This window comes from Phodopus roborovskii, unplaced genomic scaffold, assembly GCF_943737965.1.
Source record: "Phodopus roborovskii unplaced genomic scaffold, PHOROB, whole genome shotgun sequence".
Classification (NCBI taxonomy): Eukaryota; Metazoa; Chordata; class Mammalia; order Rodentia; family Cricetidae; genus Phodopus; species Phodopus roborovskii.
The window spans coordinates 14701228-14719012 of NW_026126517.1; the positions used below are offsets into that span (position 1 = coordinate 14701228).

The 17785-nt window shown below is 41.4% G+C and overlaps 2 protein-coding genes across 2 annotated transcripts; one reads left to right on the forward strand and one right to left on the reverse strand.

Annotated features, from left to right (window-relative positions):
- The first annotated feature begins 541 nt into the window (after positions 1-541).
- On the forward strand, positions 542-1969 carry LOC127231358 (prostate and testis expressed protein 2). Its single transcript, XM_051196900.1, has 4 exons — positions 542-593; positions 743-778; positions 1390-1518; positions 1833-1969. Exons 1-4 carry the CDS (start codon positions 542-544, stop codon positions 1967-1969), a joined length of 354 nt encoding a protein of 117 aa, XP_051052857.1.
- Positions 1970-14268: 12299 nt separating this feature from the next.
- On the reverse strand, positions 14269-16597 carry Pate1 (prostate and testis expressed 1). The gene is made up of 4 exons (XM_051196901.1): positions 16546-16597; positions 15557-15589; positions 15114-15236; positions 14269-14403 (listed from the first exon to the last, which is right to left on the reverse strand). The coding sequence occupies exons 1-4, from the start codon at positions 16595-16597 to the stop codon at positions 14270-14272; spliced, it is 342 nt and encodes a 113-aa protein (XP_051052858.1). The 3' UTR covers position 14269.
- Between the last annotated feature and the right edge of the window lie 1188 nt (positions 16598-17785).

Below are 17785 nucleotides of genomic sequence, written 5' to 3' on the forward strand. Positions count from 1 at the left end.
GTTCTTTATTAACATGTCATACAATTAAATAATCAAAAGTATAATAATTCAATATGTGTTATTTTATATGTTAGTAGCTTATTTTATCCTAAAACATATTACATTAGTGCTAATAAAGCTGTTAACTGGTCAAGATAACGATGGCTTAGATCATGGCCAGGTCAGTGGAAACAGAGAAAAATGTATGCAGCTGCAGGAAGTCAGCAGGTAGAATGGAGGAGGTTTGCTGTCACTGTCCTTTAAGGATGGGACAAAGGGAGCTCTAAAGATAACTGCAAGATTTGCCAGACCCGCAGCCCAGAAACAGGAGCTGGTTTGGTGATTCATGGAGTTCACAACTTCACTTTTAGGATCTAGAAGTGTGTCTTGAGGGAGTCAGGCATGATGCCTTGATCCTAGAAACTGAGAGGTACTGTCTGTCCTGGAAAATTAATTAAGATGTAATTGAGACTAACAGCCTAAGGATAGGTCAACCTCTCCTCTCAATTGAGAAAAGAGCCCGTACCTTCCACAGTAAGCTGCTGAAGACAAAAGTTGCAAGATGTTTGCTCTGCTTCTTCTGGAGATGGTTTTTCTGTTCTGCCCATATTGGGGTAAGTCCTGGTGATGGGGAGACAGACAGTTCATGGTTACTTAAGAAGTTTCTAGATGCCAGAAAAGGAGGGGTTTCGAAAACTGGCTGTGGGGCTGTGGAGGTCTGTGAGATTGTGACAAGGGAGACTGCCTTTCCTTTTCTTCATAGGTGACCTTCATGAACATGACCATGAAAATGATGAAGGTACGACCATGGCTGCTGAAAAGTCTTTGGTAAACAGTCATTTGTGACATGTTTAGGAGTAAGTCTCCCTTCAATTTACTATGGAATCATCGGAGTCCAGGCTCTTCCTGGCATAGTTAATTGATTTCTATTAGTAAGGAGATGAAAATAGCCTTTTTACAAAATCTGTTACTGACAAAATATTCAGTCTATACAAGATGTTTATTACTTGAACTCTATGAGTAAATTCTACAGGAACCTTGACCTTCTTAAATGGTATACATTTGTTTTGTGTCTTTAAGCTTTTCTCCCATATTCCCAGTACTTGCAAGACAAAGGCAGGTGGTTCTCCACGTTCAAAGCCAGTCTGGACTACATGAAGAGTTTTAAGACAGCCAGGGTTCCATAGAGAGATCCTGTCTCAAACAAAGCAAAATTAAAAAGAAAAACAAACAAACAAAGTAAAACATAACATTTCTCTCTCACAAGATTATTATAGGAGTCTTATTTGGGGAAGGTTAGAACCAATGGATTAATAGTTAACTTCCCACAGAGAAGGCTCTAATTGCAGAATAATTGCAGAAATTTTCTTGAGACCACATTCACTAAGTACTTCTTTCTGTATCTCAAAGATCTTGGAACAATGTGTTATAAATGTAAGAAATACCATCTTGGGCTATGCTATGATGTCATGAGTTCCTGCACACTGAAACATAGCCAATCCTGTGCTGCTGAGAACTTTTACATACTCACAAGGAAAGGTAATATGGGGAATAGAGTGCTGGGCAGCTAACCACACCTTCCCTTCTAAATAGTGGTGTTCTTTGAGCTTAGGATGAGTGGGGTGGTGGAGTTGATGAGTGGTCTTGTGCAGGGCTGGAAAGGTGGACCTTACCCTAAGATAACACTGGCTGATGGAGGGACTGATGTCTCTGGTCAGTTCTGGAATAAAATGCCTTCTCTGGGTTAGCAAAATGAATAGAGGAAGGCTATGATGGGTTGAAGAGGAATTATTACAAGAAACATGGAAGGAGAAAATAGTCTTTAAAATTCTTTCCCCCTTTCACTTCTTCAGGGCAGAGCATGTATCATTATTCGAGACTGTCATGTATGACCAACTGTGAGGACATCAACTTCCTGAGTTTTGAAAAGAGAACAGAGCTCATCTGTTGCAAACATAGTAACTATTGCAACCTCCCAATGGGACTCTAGTTCTGAATTTCCTATGGATTTGACATCATTCTTCAACTTACTACATTCTCCCTTTCCCCCAAAATCTGTATTTGCTTTCTTCTCCTAACTAATGGTAAACAAGAAAGTCATCTGGCAGTGATAAGAAAAGTAGTCATAAGAGAAATTGGGCTGGGAGTTGCCAAGCTAACCTTTGTAAATTCTTTTTCCCACATCTGGCAGGGCACTCTGCCTGTTGTGAGTAGTCTCAGAATTAGGTATCTCCTACATGAAAAAATAAAGTCTTGGGGCAAAACTATATCCCAACTTTGCATAGAGAAATCTGTGTGTATACTCTGTCCTGATCTGTACTAAGTCTTCTGAATTGGGATTCTCTTTGGACTAGCTCTGAGACTTCCTGGCATAGTACTTTCACTCAAGGATTTGGGAGGTTAAACAAAGAGGTTGAACCACAAAACTTTAGGAGCCTGTGGAAATTATCATTGATGTAGAAATAATTTAGTGTGTGTGGATCTGGTTTGTATTATCAAGGCTCTGGGTTGAACCAGGTGATTGGATTGGGCCTTGCTCAAAATTGACTACTTGATTTCTTCTGATGGGAAGAAAAAAGTGAGAAAGAGTTTCTATTATAGTTAAAGGTAACAGGATATGTAGCAATAGCCTGAAGTACCATGTTCTAGTTCCTTTTCTGTTGCTGGGATAAGACATTCTGGCTCAAACCAACCATGAGCACAGTAAAGGGTTTATCTGGCTTATACTTCCAAATCTTAATCCAACATGGAGGGAAGTCAGGGCAGGAATGCAAGGCAGGAGTCTGGAGATAGGAACCATAGAGGTACAATGCTTGATAGCTTATCTGCAGGCTTATGCTTGGTTAGCTTTCTCATATAATAGCCAGGACGGATAAAACCAGAAGGACTGAGCAGTCTAAGCGACCTCAGACAGTGGAACCAGGATGTATCCCTGATGCACAAAAGGACCTTGCGAACACATCCCCCATGGAGGGATACAGCCTTAACTTAGAGACAGGAGAGACGTCCTAGTCCCTACTTCAAATGACCTGTCAGATCTACATGACTCCACCTTGATGGCATTGCCCTACATGTGGAATTGGGGTGGGAGGATGGGGGGAGGGTGATCAGGGTGTATGTGAGGGGGCAGAGAGGGTAAAAGGAAGGGAGGGAGGGAAGGAGAGGGAACTGGGATCGACATGTAAAATAATAAATTAAATAAAAAATATGAAAAAAACCACAAAACAAAAAACTCCAAACAAAACAAACAACCCCACCAAAACCAAATGAGAACCACCAAACTAAACCAAACCAAACCTAAAACCATGGAGACAATTTTTCAAAATAAGTTGGAAAAGTCACTGTAAATGGGAGTTTGAGTTTGTGTCCTGGAATTTTAAAATATTTGTTGTGTCTATCATTATTTGTTTTTAATATATCTAGACAAATTCTGAATACCTTACATTTATGTGTGTAGCTATATAACCTTACATGCTTTTCACAGTTTCTATACTGTAAACAAGTTGATATATATGAAATTTGATACCAGGCTGGTGAAATAGACAAGTATCACAAAATTACATTTTTCAATCATGACTGCTGTCATTACTGTAACCAAGTAAATCCTTGACTGAAGCAACATAAGACACTAAAGATTTATTTTGGTTCACAGTTTCAGGTTTCACAGCGCAGAAGGCATGATAGGGTTCTTGGTAACAGGAGACTTCAGCCTGAACTGACTTCAGGGAACACAGATTGTATTGGAACAGGAGTGAGTGCCAGGCTAGGCCCAGTTTCCACAGCCTCTCAAAAACCTAGTCACCAGCCTGGGACCAAATATTCAAACATCTGAGCCTCTGAGGGCCATTTCACATTGAAACCATGGTACAGTGTAACCTATAGGTCCAGTATAACACATGGTACAGTGTAAACATCGTGATCACCTGAATGGTGTGTCAAAACTTTGTAAGTCAACACTGGGGCTTGTCTCTTCTCCTTGATGACCAAGGACTCAGAGGAATACCAAAGACAGAAGAAAACCAGAAGCTGGAGATTATATCACCTCCCCCCCAGCCTTGGGAGTCATGTCTGCTGAACTACACTGCTTCCCTGCCTCCATTAGAGGGTAGAACGTTCTAGAAAAGCTTGTGATATGGGAGATAATGGTTACACTAATCTTTGGAAAATACAATCTGTTACAAATAGTTAATGGCAGAACTAGAGTTTAATCCAAGACCTGTATAATCCCAAAATTCATTCTTATCTGTCCTCATTATTAGATATCAATATTTTTAAGTGTCTACATAATCTAATAGCTGAGGAAGATTTTCTAACTAAGATATCAGTTAAAAAAGATCGATAGATTTGACCACATGTGATAAATTAAAACCATCCCCCCCCCGGAAAAAAAACATAGGAATGTAATGGGAAAATATTACCTGATAGTTTGTCTTCTAAATATACCAAAGTTTTTTCACATAAATTATTATAAGGTTAACTGTACAATTAAATAGTAAACAATGAACAATTAAAAAAATTACACGAATGAGGAATGAGGAATATAAATTATCACTGCACATAAAATAATTCCACTGTCATTTATAATCCCAGAATTGCAAATAAAGAAAACAAAGACCTTGGAACTCTTGATTAATACACTACCAACAAGTACTGTTTTGTGCTGCTAGGGATAATACAACTAACTTTGCTAAAAGCACCTAGTAAAAAATTGCTCCTAAGTTATTACCTTTATACCCATAGGTTGTGTAATTCTCAACTTTTGTCAAAGAAGTTTCTTTTTGTTTGTTGATGTCAATTAATATTGAGACCCATGATCTGTCAATGCACAGAGAATAAGAGACTGGGTTGTCCAACTCTGTCTAGGACATCTCTATCACACTCTCTTCCCCCAAGGCTGAGAGACCATCACAGAAGAGGGACCCAAAAGATTGTCATTGCCAGAGGGAGTAGATTCTGTAGGGAAACAGTATTTGCTGGACATGACAACAGAGTTGTATACAAATGCACATAGATCGAGAATGTATGCACAAGACCTGTTACAAGATCAAATCAGCCAAAGTCCAGCATGGATGTGTCAGAGGCTCACAATGTCCCAGCTGAATCTGAGGGGCTATTGTCAATTGATAGCTTCTAGGGGAGGGTTAGTGAGTTTTCTTCAGGCATGCAAATCCCAAAAGGTGATCAATATTCTAGTAGATGACTTCATATCCACATGTATTCAGGTAGCACTAAATAGATTCAGAGGGCATTAACTAAAAGAAAGATGGATGAGGTTTGGGGGAGAAAGTGATAAGGGATAAGCATAATAGAGGCAAGGGAATGGGTTGGATTTGATCTAAATATGCATGTATATTTACTATATATATAAAACAAAATTAAAATTTACATGCTTCCAAATCTCTCATTCAGAAGCTTAATATGTGGAAAAAAATAGGAAAAAATAAAGGCAAAGACAACAAGTTTTATAGCTGTATTAGTAATATAAAATAGGCATAAAGAAACCAGAGTTGGGGCTGGAGAGATGGCTCTGCTCTTCCAGAGTTCCTGAGTTCAATTCCCAGCAACCTCATGGTATCTCACAACCATCTATAATGAGAGTTAGTGTCTTCTTCTGGTATGCAGCCATAAATGCAGGCAAGTATTGTACACGTAAGAAATAAATAAATCTTTTAAAAAACTAGATTTGTGCATCCGTGTGTGTGTGTATTTGAGTATATGTATATATTCATTCTATCAGTTCTGTTCCTTTAGTGAATCATGAGTAATACATTCCTCAACACTGTCAAAGGTCATGGAAAACAAAGGATGTCCTAAGAGGTATGACAGTCTCAAGGCATCTGGGAACACTATAAACTACTGCTATTGCCTTTAGTTGCCCTGGAGGTGGAAGGGAAGACTCTGTGGCCAAAGACACTATGCACTTCACCTTCAATAGGAGAGAAGCAACCAATAGTCTTACCCAGGTGTAAGAGCTCAGTAGTGGTACACATACCTTAGCAGTAACCAACAGCTCTCTAATTGGACTTAAGACTTGCTCAATAAGGATGAAATCATGCCTTGTATGGTAAATCTAGCCAACTACTCAGGGCTAGTAAAGTCATAGATCTTGGAGAGGGAACCTATACTACCACTTCACTAAGCTAGCACAACTCCTAACTACATTCTAAATGTATATCCTTATATGGAAAGGTAAGTGTAGGCCTCACTCCTCAATGAGGAAACTTCCTTTTGCAATGGTGCAGTGAAAATTGGATTTTAACATGTAGGAAAATGAAAATATATCTACACTTCTCACTCTGCAAATAAATCAGTGTAAAATGGATCAAACACTGACTTTAAGGCCAGAAACATTGAAAATGCTACAAGAAAACACAGGTAAAACACTTGAAGATTTAAGCTTAGACAAGAAATTTCTGAAGAGAGCTGTAATGGAACAGGAAGTGATCCTAAGAATTGTTAAATGGGACTGCATAAAATTAAGGAGCTTTTACATAGCCCTCTACCATGTGTCTAGGCTGAGAAAGTATTCCTCTATGTGGGATGGGCTCATAAAGTCAATTCATATACTAGAGATAAATACTGATCCATTACCAGAGGCTCCATAGACAGCCCAGTCCTCCTAATTAACACCCACATTCAGGGGGTCTGGGTTGGTCCTATGCTGGTTGCCCAGCTATCAGACTGGCGTCCATGAGCTCCCCCGTGTTCAGGTCAGCTGTTTTTGTGGGTTTCTCCAGCCTGGTCTTGATTCCTTTGCTCATCACTCCTCCCTTTCTGTAACTGGATTTGAGGAGTTCAAATCCTGGAAGCAATCTAGATGCCCCTCAACTGAAGAATGGATGGAGAAAATGTGGTACATTTACACAATGGAGTACTACTCAGTGAAAGCACACAATGGAATCCTGAAATTCGCAGGGAAATGGATAGAACTAGAAGAAACTATCCTGAGTGAGGTAACCCAGTCACAAAAAGACAAACATGGTATGTACTCACTCATATATGGATTTTAGTAATAGAGCAAAGGATTACCAGTCCACAATTCACACTGTCAGAAAAGCTAGGTAACAAGGAGGACCCTAAGAGAGACATACAAGGTCTCCCAGAGAAGGGGAAAGGAACAAGATCTGAGCAAATTGGGAGCATGGAGGGAGGGGAGAGGGAGTTAGAAGAAAGAGAAGGGGGGAAGAGGTGGGGAGAGGCAGGCATGAAGGAAAAGGAAGATTGAGACAGGGAAATAATAGAGGAGAACAAGAAAAGAGATACCATAATAGCGGTAGCCATTATAGATTTAAGGACTATGGAAATGCCCATAGATCTACAGGAATGAACCCAACTAACAATCTAAGCAATAGTGGAGAGGCTACCTTAAATGCTCTTCCATGGTGATGAGATTGACGACTACCTTATATGCCATCCTAGAGCCTTCATCTAGTAGCTGATGGAAGCAGAAACAGACAACCACAGCTAAACAAGTCCAGTAATCTTGGTGAATTAAAAAAGTGGAATGTAGTCAGCTTTAAGGAGGTTATTTCAGGGCTTTAAGAAACAACTAATGAGAGCTGGACAGATGATTCTTCATGTAAGAGCATTTATGCAAGCATGAGGAACAGAGTTAAAAATCTTCAGAACCTATGTAAAAATCCAATTATGGTTGTTCATACAACTATATTTCTACCAGAGAAGGACAGAGATAGAATGCTCATTGGGGTTTGCTGGCCACCAGCCTACCTCCAAGTTCAGTGATAGACCCTGTATGAATGAATAAAGCAGCGAATAACAGAGCAGGACATCTATTCCTCAAAGCATTCATCTCCCATACACATGTACACCCCCCCACACACAGAGCTAATGACTTTATTATAGTCATAATGTTGACCCCTTGAAGAGAAGTCACACTGTGGCAATTCACTTTTCCTAAAAGATAATCTACAACTACTGGGGGTGAGGGGTGGCTGATGAGGGACATCTTGACTTGTAATATTCCTCTGTAGCCTGGCATTAAAAATCTAGTATGGATGATGCCAAGTTTCTCATCAAAGGTATCAAACTAATAAAGTCTCAGTGAAGTGTGGGAGAAAGGCGAGAGCAGAATTTAAATGACTTTTCTCTAATGTCCCCAGGCCATGCCTGCCTCACTTATTCAAGCAACACATGCCATGACCTTAGAACAGAAGGTTTCTGCATATTAGATAAATAAGATAAAACATACACCTTGGACTGGTGACTCACACCCATAATTTTAGCACTCTGGAGGCTGAGGCAGTATGACCAAAAGTCCAAGGCCAAGGTAGGCTACATAGAGAGACCCTGCCTCAAGGAGAAGGGGTGTAAGAAAGGGCAAAGAAAGCATATCTTGTTAACACCAAGGACAACCAAAAGCTTTTATCCAGGTCCAGGGAGAAAGAACACTTCCTCAGGACACTATGATCAGGGTAGAAGAATTTCACGCCAACAAAACCCTTAACAAAGAAATGGGCAATAATGCATGAGAAAGTGAAAGGGTCTCAGAGTTGTGCTAGAAGAACATGCTTGCTCAGATGTGTGATTTCAAGGGTGCAGCAGTAGTCTCTGTAGTCAAGAGTAGGTTGATTCAGAGTAACTCAATTTCAGACTTTCTCCAGGACTGACTTGGAGAGGGAGGGACAGAAAGTATATTCCCTCTCTGGTATCTGCCAGTGTTCTCCTTTGCAGAGAAGAAAAGCTTACTTCACCCCCAAACAGGAAGCTAAACCTTCAAGCTAGGGCAGAACTGCCTAAAACCCCAAGGGCTACAATAATTTCCTAAGTGCTAGGACAAAAAAAATCACTGAATTCAGAAACAAGTGACAGAACTCTAGAATGTCCTAAAAGGGAGTCTGTTCATCTCCTCCACACACACTCACCAGGAGAGGAGCATGTTCCATATATGACTCCATCTCACCCTTCCCCCTTAACCTGACTTAGCAGGCCAGCCCACAGTTCCAAGTTCAAATGTAACTTCTTTATGAAGAGCTTTCCTATAACCCACTCTGCATTGCCTTTGTTTTATTCCCTATATTTTCTATACTGTTTACAAATGCATTTCTTTCTAGCTTTTTGGGGCATGACCATTTTCCCATTTTCTACAGAATTTTCTAGAACTGCCCATATGTGAATCAAGCACCTGGTGTTTCCTACATTTACGGCTTTGGCAACTAAAATTTAATCTCTTACTGATTCAGTTCCTCTAACTGTGGGTTATTAGGTAGGCATGATACCAAAGCTGCCCATCATGAGCTGGCTTTTCCCAGTCATTGAGCCATATTACTGGGTGTGTGAAGTTACAATTCTTACCGGATAATACTGATAGGTTATCAGACTCAAGTGGGTCGCCAATGCACAGTCCATGACGTGAACACTCATATAGCTTCCATTCTTTACTTCCTCTCTTGCAGTACATGTCCACAGTCCCTCAGTTTGTTGATTTTTATGGCTAACTGATTTGATAAGGAGAGAATTGGAATTTACAAATATTCTGTCAATGACTGAAGAATTAAACTCTGATAAAAAAAAAATGTCCCTGCAAGGCAACAATGAAGAAAAAAATTACTAACGGAACAAATGGTTATTTGTTTTATTTGTAGCTTTAGGATAATTCAGGGTCATTTACTAGCAGTCTGGCTGGAGGTAAAACCTGACCACCCTGGGCAAAAGTTATTTGTACTGGAATAGCACACATTTTGGATACAACTGTTCCTGGTAAAAGTGATACTTCCAATGTCATTATTGTAGGCTAACAAGAAGCCCCATTCTCCGTCAAGACAACTCACGCAGCACTTTTTCCAAGCAAAGAACCCATTTCACTACAAAGATGAGATAGGAGTGGTCTTATGGCCATGAAGAGTACTGATCTCCCCATGTAGCTCATTACTACCAGCTGCTAGCCTGATGAGATGGGGCATGTGCCAATAAAATCTAAAAGCTATGATTTGGAATCAAGCATCACAGTGATTTCCTATCTAATGGGATATAACATACGTTCTAAGATTAGTTAATCTATGGCTCTGCTTTTCCCTGGACAGGAAACACAGGCCCAGGAATGAAGATTTAGAAATGAGAATAAATTCTCTTGTTCTTGGCAAGTGAAGAAATGTTCCTGAGGATTTGAAGTGCATGGTCTGAAGAATTGGGGATCCTTATGCCATCAAAACAATTAGAATGGAAGTCTTCTTCCAGACTAGAAAGATTAATGCAGATGCCATAGGAGAGTGGATTGTGGTAGCAGCACATGGGGTGGGGATGGCGTTGCCTGGCTTATAGAAGCACTATTTAAAAAAGTCATGATGTTGGAACTGAATATAGAAAAGTGACTGAAGACTTGAATGTGTCAAGAAGGAAGACCCATACCATCCATTTAGCAGGTAAAATATCCAGAAAGCTTTATTTGAGGGGACACAAAACAAAGACTTGAATATTACAGATATCACATCAGTTCAAACGAACCCTGGGCAGCTGTGCACCCCTCTCTTGTTTCTTAATCTCTCTCTTCTCTCCATCTCTTTATTGATCCATGTAAGAACTGTTGTTGGTTGACAGATGGAATTGAATGGGATGAGGAATATTTACTATTGCGCAGAAATGAATATCTGGGCTATTACTCCAAGATGAAGACAAATTTGGGACTCTCTCCTCTTATTTAGGCAAGGGGTAAGAACATTTTTATGTGGAGGATAAATGAGCATTATTAGGCAAAGCCATAAATTTATCTTTCTTGTTAACAGAGTCCAAATACATATAGACAGGAGTGTATAGATACTGAATAGCCAGCAAGGTGGCTGCACTGTTATTAAATTATCATCTTTTGATTCCTCCTGCAGCACAGGGAACAAATACAGAGACCCACAGACAGACATTATGCATAGAGACACCTCAGAACACCCAGCTCTAAATGGGATGTCAGGGAATCCTGTGGAAGAGAAGGAAGGCAGGAGTGGGGGAGACAGGGATGGAGGACATCAGGAGAACAAGGTCTTCAAAATCACTGAGCAAAGCTCATATGAATTCACGGAGACTGAAGCAGCAACATTGGAGCCTGTACCGGTCTGCACCGGGTCCTCTGTGTATGATTTATAGTTTTCTGTTTAGTACTTGTATGGGACTTCTGAATGTGTGAACAAGTAGGTCTCTGGTTCTTGTGCCTTCTCTTGGGAGTCTTTTCCTTCTGTTGCTTTGCCTTGTCCAACTTGGATGTGATTTTTGTTTTATCATATTTTATTTGGTCACGTTTGGTTATTATCTCTTAGGAGCCCTTAGAAGTTCTTTTTAAATGAGAGACAGAAAGGGAGTGGATCCAGATGGGAGAGGAGGTGGGGAGAGACTGGGGGAAATAGAGGGAGGGAAAATTGTTATTGTGATATATTGTATGAGAAAAGAATCTATTTTTAATAAAATGGAAAGATGGTTATTTCTCACCTTTAGGCACACTGTTCTATATTCTGCTATATGATGCTAACTTGCTAGGGTTCTGTTTTATGCCATACTACCACCCCATTTCCAGAAACCACCAATTAACTGCATTTCTTCCTTTGAAGTATGCATTTTGTTCTCATAGGTACCTTCCTTGGAATTTATTTTATTGTTGTTTTAAACAGGATCTGACTCTATGTGTAGCTCAAACTGTCCTGGAACTCAAGATGTAGCTCATACTGCTCTCAAGCTTGTGGTAATTCCCCCTCAGTCCCCACAGTGCTGAGACTAAAGACTTGAGATGTCATATCTGGCTTCATTGGAGATTTTGAGGTGTCTACAGCTGAGTAACCCAGTTTCAGGTGTCTGAGTTTCAGAGGATCAGGGTCCCTCTTCTAATTTGCTAAAGTCTGGTGACAAATTTCTCACTGTGTTCTCAGAGGTTCATGGGTGTTAGAGGCTTCACACAGTTTCTATATGTTAAATCAACATCTCATTGTGCTTATTTATTTATTTATTCCTTCAATGCCTGGCTAACAGCTCTTTATTTCAAAGTTGTTTAAATTATTATTATTTTTTTATTTTTGTGGGAATGATTGACACTTTCATTTTCCTGCCTGAACTGAAGGAGGTCACCAGTGGTGTGCTCCTCAGGTTCTGTGAAGAGGGAATAAGAGACGAGTATGAAGTATTTATGCCAATGGCTCTCACACAGGGATTGCTTATATCACTATTATTCATTCATGTCCCAATCTTCTATTAGATAAAGCCTCATGAGGACAGAGATCATGGCTGGGCCTAGCAATACCTGGGATGTGGTATGATTTGAGTAAATGTCAAACAGATTGAAGAAGAGTTTGGAAGGGAAGAGAAAGAGATGATGCCAAGAAATGTAACTTTCTTTTTTTCTCATGGTAGGGCTTAATCCCTTTTCAGGTTCCATTCTACAACACTTTCAATCCCATGACACACTCGTTTTACCCCATTTCCCACAGTATGCTAGAATTATGTTATCATGAAAAGCCTGAGTGTAATGAGAGATGGCAGTGGTTGGACCCTTCATGAAGCCAGATCCAGAGAGTTTCCTTGCCCTCATAGCTCTCAGTGTCTACAGCACTGGGCTTCATGCTTGCTGGTTCGAGCTTCTTAGAGGCACCCTGCAGCTCTTCCCTGCCTGTGATCCTTCTGTAAAGAGTCCTCCAGGGAAGCTGGTGCCAGGAACCTGCAGAATCCCATAGACTCCTCCCACAGTCCCATCCCGTGTCTTCGGTCCATAGCTGGAAATACAGAGGCAGAAGAGCTTCCCCTCTTTGTATCTCAAGCACAGGTTCCTTTCTATGCCCTTACCTTTCCCTCAGCCTGCAAGAAGCATCGATGAACAAAATCCAGCGAAAGTTCAATCACTGATTTTTTTTTTTTTTACCATGCACATTCTGTTTCAGGAAGCCAGTGGTCCATGCTTTAATAATGGGATAAGAGGCAGGGAAGAAAACAAGAGAAAGAACTAATAAAATATCCAGCCACAAAGGGAAAAGTTATAGGCCTTAATGAGGAAGCTACAATGGTTGACCTGGTAAACGGACATGAAAGGACATGGTTAGCAAACCTGTCAGCTTTCCTAACTGTGTATCTTCATAGATCAGTGCTGCTGCATGCTTTTTGCAGTGGGAGTGGTACCTGCTGAGGTCCATAACTTGCCATAGAACCACAAATGGGATGCCCATGTCACTACTTCCAAGGCTCCAGCATCGCAGAGAATTTGGAAAGAATAGGAGCACTCAAGGTTGGAATGGAGTACTGTGAATTCTGTTTTCTGGGGATGACATGATTATTGCACTTTGAATTCATGGAAGTTGTGCTTACCTGGGGAGAAGCACATGAGGACCAGTCTTTCTCAAGGATTCATAAGCTTAGTGGATGCTGGGAAAAGAAGAGATTTTTTTTCTTCATGCCTGTAAATAACCTTTCAATGATGCTCCTCTTAGCAACCCTGGTTGTGGTAGTTTGAATGTAATTGGCCCTCATAATCTAATAGGGAGTGGCACTATTAGGAGGTGTGACTTTGTTGGAGTGGGTATGGCCTTGATGGAGGAAGTGTGTTGCTGTGAGGAAGAGCTTTGAGGTCTTTTTTTTCTCAAGCTTCCCTCAATGTGACATTCAGTCAACTTCTGTTGCCTGAAGGATGCAGCACTCTTACTCACAGCACCATGTCTGCCTGTATGCTGCCATCCTCTTCTTCATGATGATAATGGCTGAAACTGTAAGCGAGTCACCCTCAATTAAATGTTTTCTTTATTAGAGTTGTCATGGTCACGGTGTCTCTTCACAGCAATAATAAACCCTAACTAAGACACTGATTAACCTCACTGAGCTGCACAAACACAAGGCGTGAAAGTGAAAAGGGGGGTTAGTTGAGAAGGTGATGAGTGGAATGGAGGACTAGAGAGAGTACTGGGGTGAGTATGATCAGAATACATTATATACATGCATGGGGATGTCACAACAAAGCCAATTATTGTATATAATCATTACATGGTAATAAAAATTTTAAAATTTTACCACAGAATAGAAGAAAGAAGGATCCATATTTTGAGTTTAATTTTGTTTTTGTCCTTAGTACTTGGCTATCCAGGAGGTTTGCTAACAAACCATGCACATGCTGATCTTGGTAAGAAAGTTCTGTTTATTCACCTTTAATTGATTTTGAAACAGGAAGGGACTTTAGAAAAAGGGTGCATCCCCCCTGACACATTAGCAGGCAGAGTCACACGTTTGCCACCCTTCTGTGTAGTGCTATCCTCGGGAAGTCCTCACGAAGAAGTCGACACATCACCCAGACGTTGGAGCACAGAAGGACCAGAGACTTCTAAAACCTTTCGTTGCACATGTCATAGCCCCGGCAGCACCTGAAGTTCACCAGATAGGAGCCCCACTTTATGCTTTTCACATTAGCACAGTTCTTTAGGCAGCCCATGAAGTTTAACCACATGGTACCATCCCCTGCAGAAGAGGGAAGAACAGATCAGCAAGCCCAGCAGAGGCTTCTGTAAGTCAGCTGCTCTCCAACCTGCGCTGGCATCTCAAAATCACCGTGTGGTAGTCATGCTCCATTATTCAGATATGAAGGGTTGGAAGGCATTGGAAGCTGGTGGCCACACAAAAGATATAGTGGCACAGTTTTAAGACTTTATTGGAGGTAGGAAGGTCATGGGAGAAGTGCACCAGGGGTTGACCACCCTGGGGGTTTCTACTGAGAATCTCAAGGCTTGGGCATCACTAAGAGCAGGAAACCATGTGGGAGAGTTGGTGCCATTTTTGAAGAAGCCTTGGGCAGGTAAACAGAGCTGTTTTCACTACCAACTAGCTGCTCTCCGGATAGTATTGCTTCCACCCCGTCACCTGCATCCTGCCCACTCTGTTGTCTTCAGGCTTCTTCTTTTTTTAATTTTAATTTTTTTATTTTACATCGAACCCAGTTCCCTCTCCCTCCTTCCCTCCCTCCCTCCCTTTCATGCTTCCCAACCACCTTCCCCCGACCCCCCCCACTCCACTGTCGCCTTGAGTATAACCTTTGCTTTAGCAGCTGCCTTCATTTCTCTTTTATCACAGGGAATTATGGGCGTCACATTGCTATCTATCTCAGGAGAGAGGCTGTCTATAGTAACCGGAAATGCTTATCCCCATCTTCCCTTCCTTCCCACACCACTTACTTTTGAAGATCTTTCCCACCATACAGGCTTCTTCTGCCGTTGCAGTACATATCCCTCTTCCTCTAGAGCACTTCTCCCCAGGGAACTGGAGATGGCACATCCTACACTGCACAATTTCCACAACTTGAAGAGAGACAGACATGAGCGATGACACTACCAGGAACGAATGAGCGATGACACTACCAGGAACGAGCCCATCCTCCCAGTGTTCGAGTTTGAAGCATGCTTAGAGCTGGAAGGCTTTGCCCGCACGTTCCCTACCCCAAACCCCATCAAAGCATGGGCATGTGCCTCTATTAGAATCGGTGAAACCAAAAGGGTGACAGGAGTTCACGGTCTCCAAAGTTCCACCTTGGAGGATGGCAGGGGCAAATCAGGAAAGGAAGGAGGAAAAGAAACATAGTGCCAAGATGGTCAGGCTGGGGTTCCTTTGTACTTACCACCATTGTTATTTTCATGAACGAGCACTTTATCAGCTGTTCAGGTGAGATAAAGAGAACCAGCCTGTACTTCTGTCTGAGATTTGCCCTCCCCTTGCACTCTCCACCCCCCTCCTGAACTCATTTTGCCTTCTAGCTTGCAGTTTTGAGTGGTTCTTGTCTATTATTCTGAAGGTGCTTTTGCCATGGTGTACCACTTTTCTCTTTTATCCTCTTTGTCATTTTAGGTCCCTTCAGAATCTTCTTCCCACCTCTAAGGGATGCAGCATAGACCAGAAGGAAGGGGATAAATACATATGATTTTATTTCATTTTCTTCCTTCAGTTGAAGCTCCATGATAGTTTTACTTAGGATCGGACAATCAGAACAGGCTTCCGAAATTCAGGAGGCTGATACCCAGATTGGACCACCTGGCTTCTGCAAACCCCACATTCCACTTCTCGGGTCCCTTGTTTTTGTTCCTAGCTTTGTCAATTTCTACTCCAGCTCTTTGTTAGCCCTAAAGACAGCTCCCATCCTGCCTGTATCCTGCCAGAAGAGGCTGCTGAATGTGGGAATAATGACTATTTGAGGGTTACTTTGAGCCCCCAGAGCCCATCCCACTCCACTCATTCTGTATTCTCACTTCATCTTATTATTTATTTTCTCATCCATTTCTACTCACGTTTGTCAAGCTCATGTGTAAATGATGCAGAGGAAACTGTTGAAAAAACAAAAAGATAAAAATCATAGTCTCTGCAGAGTATACGTTTCCAACCCCCATTGCACGGCTTCTAGGAATCTCCCAATCTGTTAGTAAATCATCTACCTCCTCCTATGAGCAAAAGGGCTTTGGTTAAGGTCCCAGTGACCTGATTCAGGGTGAGCAGAAGGCACAGCACACAGGGGCTGTTCTTTCTGCTGGGTTGCCATGGCTGGCCTCCCTCATGGGAGTTCTCACCCATTCCTGGATCCTGGACCTCTCTCACCAACTGGTGACTCTCAGGACTCACCCTTCAAATAGCAGAGTAAAATGAGAAATCCCATTAAGTGAGACTTGCCCATTTTGGAAGCAGAAAGTTTCAAGTTAGGGCAGGACGTGTCACTATTTATACACTGGTGAGGCTGGGCTTCTTTAGTAGGAGTTAGGGGTGGGACATTGAGGAAGTCATTGAAAAGCATACCCTGGTCCTAGAAAAATCAGTGACCCTAATTTCTTTTCTTTGTAACTTGGGGGAAAGAGACTGGCTAGGAAACTCCTGGACTTGATTTTTTTTCCACCTCTCAGGAATCGAATACACACCAGGTGACTGTTTTCCTGAGAGCACCTCTATCCTAGTAAAGACTTAAAGTAGGGTTCATGTGTTAAACACTTCAGTGCACATGCATGTATTACCATGCCTGGCCAGTATAATTCCTTATCTGATCTCATACAGAGATGTTTCCTTTGGCATGCCTCAGCTCTTTGCCTCTGTCTTCAGTGCATCCTGTTTAATCCCTTAAGAGCTTCTAACCCTTTTGTAGCTACACACACACACACACACACACACACACACACACACACACGCACATGCACACACGCACACACGCACGCACACACACACGAAGGGGGAAGAAGAGGAAAGGAGGGAGGTAACACACATACACATGAGAGAGAGAGAGAGAGAGAGAGAGAGAGAGAGAGAGAGAGAGAGAGAGAGAGAGGGAGAGAAAGGTGCAGGGAGGAGGTAGGGTGGTAACACACATATATACACAAGAGAGAGGGGGGGAGAGAAAGAGAGTGAGGGAGTAAGACAGGGAGAGAGGAAGGCAGAGATAATGTATGCTCTGATAGTTAATGTCAGTGATTAAAATTAGAATAAAAGAAAACGTTACTGTCAACACCTAGTGAAATTAAGAGCACTTGGTGAACTAAAGCCAGATGTAGTTTCTGAATTTCTTGTTATTCAATAAATGCTAACACTGAGGAAAGAAACAAATGTGTCCATATGTTTTTTTGGGCATATCTCATACATATTTAAAAGAAGGATCCAAGGGTCTACAAAGTGGGTCAAGCCTGACCACCTAAGATTAAGCCTCAGAATTCACATAGAGGGCACAGAAAACTGACTCCTGCAAGCTGTCTCCCAGTACAAATGTGCAGTGGTTCACTCATGCTTTTCTCTCCCTAGATGAACAAATAAATAAATGTAAAAAGGAAGTAAATAAGTAAAATAACAGATTTGCCAAATTAGAATCTTTTATTAAATTTGT